At 39.6% G+C, this 9282-nt stretch overlaps 1 protein-coding gene across 1 annotated transcript; it reads left to right on the top strand.

The window, feature by feature from the left end:
• Positions 1-651: 651 nt before the first annotated feature.
• On the top strand, positions 652-5120 carry LOC110508782 (uncharacterized). The gene is made up of 2 exons (XM_021589601.3): positions 652-809; positions 2076-5120. Exons 1-2 carry the CDS (start codon positions 758-760, stop codon positions 3038-3040), a joined length of 1017 nt encoding a protein of 338 aa, XP_021445276.1. The 5' UTR covers positions 652-757; the 3' UTR covers positions 3041-5120.
• The last annotated feature ends 4162 nt before the right edge of the window (positions 5121-9282 follow it).

Below are 9282 nucleotides of genomic sequence, written 5' to 3' on the forward strand. Positions count from 1 at the left end.
CACAACAAACAAAAGGTCTTCCTACAGCAGCGGGCAGAATTCTGATTACCTAGATCCAGGATTTCCTCAAAGTCCCCTTTCAAGAAGGATAATAGCGGACTGATCCAAATTAGCAAGAGGAACTGAGTGTTAGACCCCACAAGCAGTGCTCTCTAGGTCAAAGCATGTCCTAGAGAGTGACTGACTTGCCTGACAGCATTCCCGAAAAGGGAGGAATTATAGCCAATTTCCTACACCCATAGTAATGTACAGGAATGACACCAACCTGACTGGCTGGCTGAGGGAGAGAGAAGATTTCTCATTAATGCAGCCTAATTATTTGTATTTTATTTATTTAACTAGGCAAGTCAGTTAAGAACAAATTGTTATTTACAATGACGGCCTGCCCTGGACGACGCTTTGGCCAATTGTGCGCCACTCAATCACGGCCGGATGTGATACAGCCTGGATTTGAACCAGGTCACTGTAGTGAACCAGGTTACTGCCTCTGGGATGCAGTGGGATGCAGTACATTGGACCGCTGCACACTTGTAACAAAAACCTTGTATCAAAAACATTTAGTTATTGATTGTTTGATTATGTGTGCACTTGATGTGGACTCGAGACCCCGTCATTCTCCCTCCCGTAAAACACTCCCTAATAAAATATCGCGTCACTTCCTTGCCAATCCCTTAGAAAAAGAAATATTAGAAAGGGCCGAACGACGCTGGGAAAGAGCGAGAAGAAGCCAGAATAAAGGATAAAGAAGAAAAGCCCGATGAAAAGAGGGATAGTGAGGCGGGAGGAAGCGAAACACGAGCGTAATCAAAGTAAGTTTTCCATACTTTTTCTGCTTTGGAAACATTCCACTCAGAAACTTGATCGGCGGAGCGCAAGTTTTGCCCTTTTCCCTCCGCATTGACATCACTCATTATGGCCTTACATACCTATAGACTAGTACTGCTAGGCAATCTATATGATACGTTTTAGAGTTCAATTCGCAGACATTTGCTATTTGTTGAAATGGGGTCCTGAGCTATTGGCTGGCAGTAAGTTTGACATAATGCAGTCTGCCTTGCCGCATAAAAGCGATCAGTTTTATGAGGAGTTTAGGATTTAGCTTTGATGAGGCAATATCACTTGCAAGAACAAGGGGACTAATTAACTTTCAACCGCTTACTGTTTCATCCTCTGATGGAAGTTATTGGTAAATAGTAAACAAATGACAGTAATGTCAGACTGCTTTTTAAATGTAGGCTACCTCATTGTCTTTAAAAGCTCAGTAGCACCGGTTTGTGCCCATTTTCAATATAGTTTTCAATTCAATGGAATAGGGAATCATTGTAATTGCTTTTAGTATTTCCCTAGATAGTGTTTGTCTATGGCTTTAAAGTCCCCTACCCCGAGGGAAGGAATCCAGGCAGAAGTATGTTTCACTTGCAAGTCCCAGCATGGCCTTGGCATAAATATCAATGCCAAACGACTAGTTGGTTTCTCACACTCTTGCACAACAGCGATGTTTTCATGTAGGCCTGTCATGACAGGTCACTGTATATAAGACCATAGAAGTCTGCCCTGTACAGTGACACTAATCAAGGGAAATGGCCCCTCAGTGACAGCTTGGATCAGGGCCCCTCACATTCACTTTCTCTCTGTTATCTATGTTGACAGTCTAGAATGGACTTCTCTGTTCACTGTAGGTTTATATACTGGCAAAATACCTTTTTGTGAAGGTATTTTATTTCTGTTATGTGTCTTCTAAATAGGTTTATTGAGTTGATATTTGTCTCACACTGACTGAACTTGGCTCAGTGTCCGCATAAATAGATTACGTCAAAGTAAGAACATCAAGGTAGTTTGTTAGTTTCATTTAGCCTGCCAGTGTGTTTTCTGATGCATAGAAGTGTTTCTGCTTGATGTGTTGTCTCACCCAACTGGTTTTCTTTTCTCCCTGTCTCTGGCCTCTTTCTTTCTTTCTGTCACTCTTTCATTTTTTCTCACCCTCTCTTCTCTACACCACTTTTTCTCTCCCTCTGTACCCCATCTTCTCTTTCCCTCTTGCCTCCTTTCTCCATAATTCTTTCTCCCTCTCTCAGCTGTCATGCCACTCCACAAGTCTTCCCACAAGGCGCCTCGCCTGGACCCCACCATGATCTCAGCTCCGCTGGGGGACTTCCGCCACACCATGCACATCGGGAGGGGCGGAGATGCTTTCGGTGACACCTCCTTCCTGGCTACTGTTGGCCCCAGCTCTGACCCTGGGTCTCAGGGTGCCACGGCAACAAACGACTCAATGGCGCCCGTTGATTCCGAGACGCCACTTAACCACACTGATGATGTCACGGATGACTTCGGAAGCACACTGAACAGTGAGCTTCAGCATTCTGAGTCGGTGTCGTCTTTTACACTCGATATGGATTTCGATCTGGGCCCATCCATCATGGGTGATGTGCTGGGGGTGATGGATGGACTGGGGCTGAACTCAGACTGGACTAGGACTCGCGCTAATGAGGAAGACGTCTTCAGTCCAAGCAAAAGTCTTGTCGTTGAAGTGGAGAATTTTAAAATGGCGGCGGAGGATCAGTCTGTCAGCATAAGGAACGAGCTGAATGAGAAGAAGCTTTTAGGGATCGAGGGAGATGAGGTGGGAGATGGAAGGATAATAGAGGGGACTGGAGGGATCAAGGCCAAAGGCCAGAGGCCGAAGGTGAGATTCAGCGACAAACGAGAGGAGATCATTCGCCAAGCGTCAGAGGAGGAAGGTCAGGGGTTAGATGTTGAGGAAGAGTGTGTGAGTCCCACCGAGGAAGATCGAGAGAGAGGGAACAACATCATCAGCGTGTCAATCGCGGGAATAGAGGTACAGCCCACCAATCACAAGGTGGATTCACCTTCCAGTCCCGCCTCCTCACACAGCTCAGAGTATGAGGGTGTCACCCCATTGGACAGGAGGAGGGTTGACAACTGTCACTCAGAGACTGATTCCGAGGAAGAGGAAGGGGGAGACAATGGACGGGGCTACACATTTGAAGATGAGTTTGATGATGAAATTGGCCTATAAGAGTGCTACAGGGCACCTTACGTCAATCAATCAGAGGATAAAATGGTTCCTCGTTGGTTGTGAACTATGTACAGTTTACTTCCTCTATGCATTCTGCAAATTATCATTCAAAACGGAGGTTTAAGCAAAGCTAAGTATTTCAGAACAACAACTGGATATTTGAAGAGTCTCTGTTGAAATGTTTTTGGGACCAAATTGCTCCTTTGGATCCTCAGTCATAGACATGCAGTTAGTAAACAGTTACTACAGGAATCCGTTTCATTGAATCAATCTTATAAGCTCCAATTAATGGACAGAAAATATTGGACCTTTTGAAATATCCGATGTATTGACATCAGATTTGAAATGCTACATTTTTAACAGACACTGTACTTCAATTTATTATGTCTCAATTGAAAATACAAAGAATAGCCTAGTATTGTTTTAGGCCAAGCAGGTTTTCAGTGAATAAATAGCCTAGTTTGCAGCACTTTAATTAATTTCAAGAAACTGGAAGCTTTACTGTTAAATCAGTGCTCAGTAAAAGATAATGACAGTTTTTAAATGACAATGATTAAGGCAAATTGAAATGTTTTAACTAACATGTTTTAGTTTTTACCAGGTCAAAGGTGTTTCTTAAGAGAAAGTGCATATGATACAGAAAGACTAGTATCTTATGCTGAAGGTGCCTTAAAGGGAGTTATTGTTCATATCCCTGTGCTTTAACTCATCATAGCAATGTCTTCCTTCTTTATGTTGTATTTTCATATCATGTCTTGCTCAGAGCAAATTGCTTTGTTGTCCGTTTTGCATTGCATCTTAATGCTCTTTACAAACAAACTAAATGAACCAGCCTTTTATGACAAATATAGAATTATTTGCCACCTGTTTCTCCACCTAATTAATGGAAAGTTTTTTTTCTGAGCGATTTTATTGTTAAATGCCACTGGGTTATTCCACAAAATAGTCCTTTTTAGGTTGTGTAGCTTGGTTAAAAATATATATATAGATATTTTAGCACATTTTCAACTTAATAAAACATGTTTTCCCATTTCGAGGTTAAATAAATAAATTAAAATACTATAACTGCCAAATAAAGTAACAGGGTTGACTGTAACAGGGTTAATGATTTCATCTTAAATCAGCCATAAATCCCCTTGTGACAGGGGGAATGGAAGCTTGTTGCGTGCAACAGGGAGGGGCAATTGAATGCCAGGTTCACAACATTTTATTACATTAAACATTATTAGCCTGTAGCAGGGTTGACGAGTTAAAGCGCAACCCACTCAACCCACTCAGTTTTCCACCACAACACCAGAAAATGTCCAAAAAGAGTAGAACCAGCTCACCTGCGTTTGCACTAAAAATCTTCTGAGAGGTCAGTGCAAAGAGGGACATGTCAATGCTGAATTTTATTCATATAAAAAAAATCTGATTTATAGAATTTTCCATGTGGTCTACTTCGTTTAATATAACAGGCTTTAAAAATCCAATATTGGTGCACAATTTCTACTTAAAATATCAAAGGATACAAAAGCAACTAATTTCATGGAACAACCCTACTCTGTTTATGGATACCTCATTTTAAGAATTTCCTCTTATTTAGAGCTTTAATATCTATGGTGTTTTCATGAAATAAATCTGTCATTCCTATTTTTTTTAAACTGTGAACTGTTCACATTCCAATATTTTAATTTCTCACGTCAGAATTTTTCTGACCTAAATTACATCCAATGTAGGCCTATTTTTATTTGAATGCATTTAGCCTGTGCAGTCAATTACAGAAGTTCTTAGTTTTGATTTTAACAACCACTGACAATCTCTGAAATCTCATGTTTTGAATTTCAGTTGCAAAGCATGTATGACCTTATATTTAATGCTTCTTTTGGACCAACATTGTACAAGGGGGTTGGGTTAAATGCGTAAGACACATTTCAGTTATATCCATTCAGGTGCACAACTGACTACTTTCCCCTTACAAGTAATGCTGTAGGGAGAAGAGGAGGGGGTCTGGAAAGAATTGTCTCTGGACATGTTCTTTATCTCGTGATGGATCCTCTTGGATATGCTGGTTACTTCAATAAACATATTTCCTTACAGCGTAATGTTTCAGCAAAGTGTTTCCTTGTGTCAGTGTACTCTTTAACTTATGTGGAAAGATGGCAGGAATATGAATGCGAGAATACACTCCCCTACGTCTGTATTTGGACAGGGATGCCAACCTTTAAAATGTGGCTATATTCTCCAGCATTTCGGATTTGAGATAATGTTTCATATGAAGTGACAGGACAGAATGTCCCCTTCTTATTTGATGGTATTTTACTGTTTAGAAATGAAAGCACTTTATAGATCTTGTTATAATATATAATATATGCCGCATGAGGGCGCTGTGCGCAAGCTGTGCAAATTGGTGGCAGACCAAGGGGGAGTTCTCATAGAACACCAGCAAAAAAATCTAGCTAACAACTGCTGCATCCAAAATTAGTTATTTTGCAATGATCCCAACCCAAATATAACCTTAACGACTGTTCAAGCAAGAATCAAAACGTAATTGTAAGCGTATGAGAACCCCAAAAAGTTATTTTGTTTATAAGTAATAAAAACGTAAATCTAGGGTATGTCGAATGGGCAGACGGCGATGGCTTTCTTATTGCCGCCAAGAGTAGTGCGCATCTGTGCATGACGTCAGTGTGTCGTTTACTGGAAAAGGGTCTATGCATCCAAGATGTTTGTAGCCACAAGCTTGATGTAGTTAGTGGTCATGTCAGAATACCCATACTTGTGTCCTAATAGGCAGTGGTCTAAAGTACTAAAGTAGTTTTTTGGGGTATCTGTACTTTACTTTACTATTTATATTTTTGACAACTTTTACTGTATTACATTCCTATTGCAAATAATTAACTTTTTACTCCATACATTTTCCCTGACACCCATAAGTTACATTTTGAATGCTTGGCAGGACAAGAAAATTATCCAATTCAAAAACTTATCAAGAGAACATCTCTGGTCATCCTGGTACCTCTGATCTGGCAGACTCAATAAATGCAAATGCTTGGTTTGTAAATTATGTCTGTTGAGTGTTGGAGTGTGCCCTTGACTATCAGCAAATATAAAAAATCAATGGTGCCATCTGGTTTTCTTAATATAAGAAATGTGAAATTATTTATACTTTTATTTTTGAAGTATATTTTAGCAATTACATTTACTTTTGATACTTAAGTATATTTAAAACCAAATACTTTTAGACTTTTACTCAAGTAGTATTTTACTGGGTGACTCACTTTTACTTGAGTCCTTTTCTATTAGGGAATCTTTACTTTTACTCAAGTATGACTATTGGGTACTTTTTCCACAACTGCTAATAGGCCGTTTGAGTATGCCAAAAAAAGATACAATTTTATAGTATGTTACGTTTCAAAAATACTTTAAATGTGCAGATGTCACACTCATTTCGGCTTTGACAACAGCTGATAATCAATAGGGATGTGCTACCGAAATTATTCAATAATGCGAAACCATGCAGTCCAGCATGACGCATTCTCAGTATGCGAAAATAGAACGTTTTATATTATGTGAATTTTCTTAAATCGTGTATGGTTTAAATGCCAGGATGTTATGCTAGTTTTGGCTCTTCATATTTGTAGAATTCGATGCACACTTTTCCACAATGCATTGGAAGAGGTGGGCTGCGAGGGATAAGCCCCTAGTTCTCTTCCAACAAAACTAGGCTATCATTAATTGGGAAGATAGCTAATAGCAAGCTTCTGCGGCAACCTGGTCTTAGAACATTTCATATGACTCTGTATGTAAATCCGGGACAATCCATTTAGTATATGTTACGTCTGGTATGGTTACATAAGACAGATGGTTACTTTAGTCAAAAACAAAAGGAGGGTGGTTGGTCGTGTGGATAGGATGGGTTGGCGTATAACGTGAACGTCTAGCAACCCAAAGCAATTTTCAACTACTTTTGAGCTACATTGCAACTACTTTGCATGTTAGTTAACCCTTCCGTTAACCCGAACGCCCAGACTAGCTAATGTTAGCCACCAAGCTAGAATTCGTAACATATCATACGTTTGGCAAATTCGTAAATTATGTAATGGGTAATGGACATCCAAAAATGAATACATACAATACGAAACGTAACATCGTTTTAAATTGAGTGTCTCTGCTTTAAATACAGAATACTACAAAATGCTCTGAGACCAGGTTGTTTGCGGTGTTCAAATGCCGTTTTTGTTCTTACAATGATCACGAGTATCGCATCGTAGACTAGTCTTTTTTTCTCCTTAAAAACTACGTGGATTTATGTTCTCATTTAAAGTGTTTCTTGTTCTCTTGGCCTTAGTCAGCGCTTTTAAACTAAATACTAAACCATCTTTTGATTTGTGATGTGGCTGCGTTATTGATGTCATATTAATCAGGCCTTTTGATTTGAACATGTGGATTGTTTTAGTGTTGTAGGCGTGGCTATCTATTTAATTAATGGACCAAGTCTCAGGATTCATTCTGATCTCGTTCCCAATGATCAGTACTTTAGTTTATTATGGTGCTGTCCAGCAGTTCTGAATTTGCATGCACCCAACTGTCCACGTTTTATGTGCAATAGTCCTTTGATTTGAACAGTTTTAATGTTTGTGTGTACTACTAGGCTGTTTGGTTTCATTACTATATGTTACAGCACTTTGTTGAAATGAAACCAAATTAGTTTGTCTTCAGTCCTTAAATAGGATAGATGAGCTATCTGGTCTACTACGGTGTAGGTCTAATGTGATAGTCTTCCTATAACCAGCCTGAGTAGGCCTATAACTCCATTCCTATTTTATTCAGAGTTTAGAGAAAATAATCAAATTGGAAATGGAACTATTATCAGCTGGTTAATGTAATGCATGTCTGTTGAATTTGGAAAAAATCCACCCATACTCTGCCCCGCCCCACCTACTCAGCCAATCAGGAGCCGCTACTGAGTTGCAGCTGTGGCATACTGCATACTTTTTACTAAATGGTACATGCAAAATAGAATGTGAAGGTGAGGGAATAGCATGGAGTTTAAGTATGTAGTACGCTGGTATGGGTATTTAGAGAAGACCACTGTGTGCATATTACAGCTCTGGAAAAAATTAAGAGACCACTGCAAAATTATCAGTTTCACGATTTATAGCTATGTTTTTGGGTAAAATTAACATTTTTGTTTTATTCTATAAACTGACAACATTTCTCCCAAATTGGTCCTCCATCCACACCTTGATTGACCTGGCTGTGTGGCATGGAGCATTGTCCTGCTGGAAAAACCAATCCTCAGAGTTGGGGAACATTGTCAGAGCAGAAGGAAGCAAGTTTTCTTCCAGGACAACCTTGTACGTGGCTTGATTCATGTGTCCTTCACAAAGACAAATCTGCCCGATTCAAGCCTTGCTGAAGCACCCCCAGATCATCGCTGATCCTCCACCAAATATCACAGCGGGTGCGAGACCTGGAGAGGCCTACAAGCCAGTGTCTCGTACCCACTGTGAAATTAGGTGGAGGATCGTTGATGCAAGGATTGGTTTTTCCAGCAGGACGATGCTCCATGCCACACAGCCAGGTCAATCAAGGTGTGGCTGGAGGACCACCAGATCAAGAATGTGATCATGAGGAAGATGGATGGTCACAAGCCATCAAATAAAGCCAAGCTGCTTGAATCTTTGCGCCAGCAATGGCATAAAGATGACTGGTGGAGAGCATGCCAAGACTCATGAAAGCTGTGATTGAAAATCAGGGTTATTCCTCTAAATATTGATATGTGAACTCTTCCTAAGTTAAAACATTAGTATTGTGTTGTTTAAAAATGAATATGAACTTGTTTTCTTTGCATTACTCGAGGTCTGACAACACTGCATCTTTTGTTATTTTGACCAGTTGTCATTTTCTGCAAATAAATGCTCTAAATGACAATATTTTTATTTGGGAGAAATGTTGTTAGTAGACTACAGAACAAAACAAAAAATTTCATTTTACCCAAACACATACCCATAAATAGTAAAACCAGAGAAACTGATCATTTTGCAGTGGTCTCTTCATTTTTTCCACAGCTGTATATAAAAATACCCTGAAATAAAAGGTGACACTGTACTAAACCCTTTGGTCTAAAAGCAAAATATTAGCATCACTCTAGAAAAAGACATAGGGGGGCGTAAATCAATGGAAATTAATAGCTCATGATCTCATTGCTTCATGTCAACCAACAGGCATTTTGTTGGGTTGAGAAAAAATACACACCA

Source organism: Oncorhynchus mykiss, chromosome 3 (genome assembly GCF_057628025.1).
Source record: "Oncorhynchus mykiss isolate SJ-2025 chromosome 3, ASM5762802v1, whole genome shotgun sequence".
Lineage (NCBI taxonomy): Eukaryota > Metazoa > Chordata > Actinopteri > Salmoniformes > Salmonidae > Oncorhynchus > Oncorhynchus mykiss.

Coding starts and splice junctions, on each gene's coding strand:
- LOC110508782 (XM_021589601.3), top strand. CDS start 758: ATGAAAAGAGGGATAGTGAGGCGGGAGGAAGCGAAACACGAGCGTAAT. Junction 810..2,075: donor GAAACACGAGCGTAATCAAA/GTAAGTTTTCCA, acceptor TCCCTCTCTCAG/CTGTCATGCCACTCCACAAG.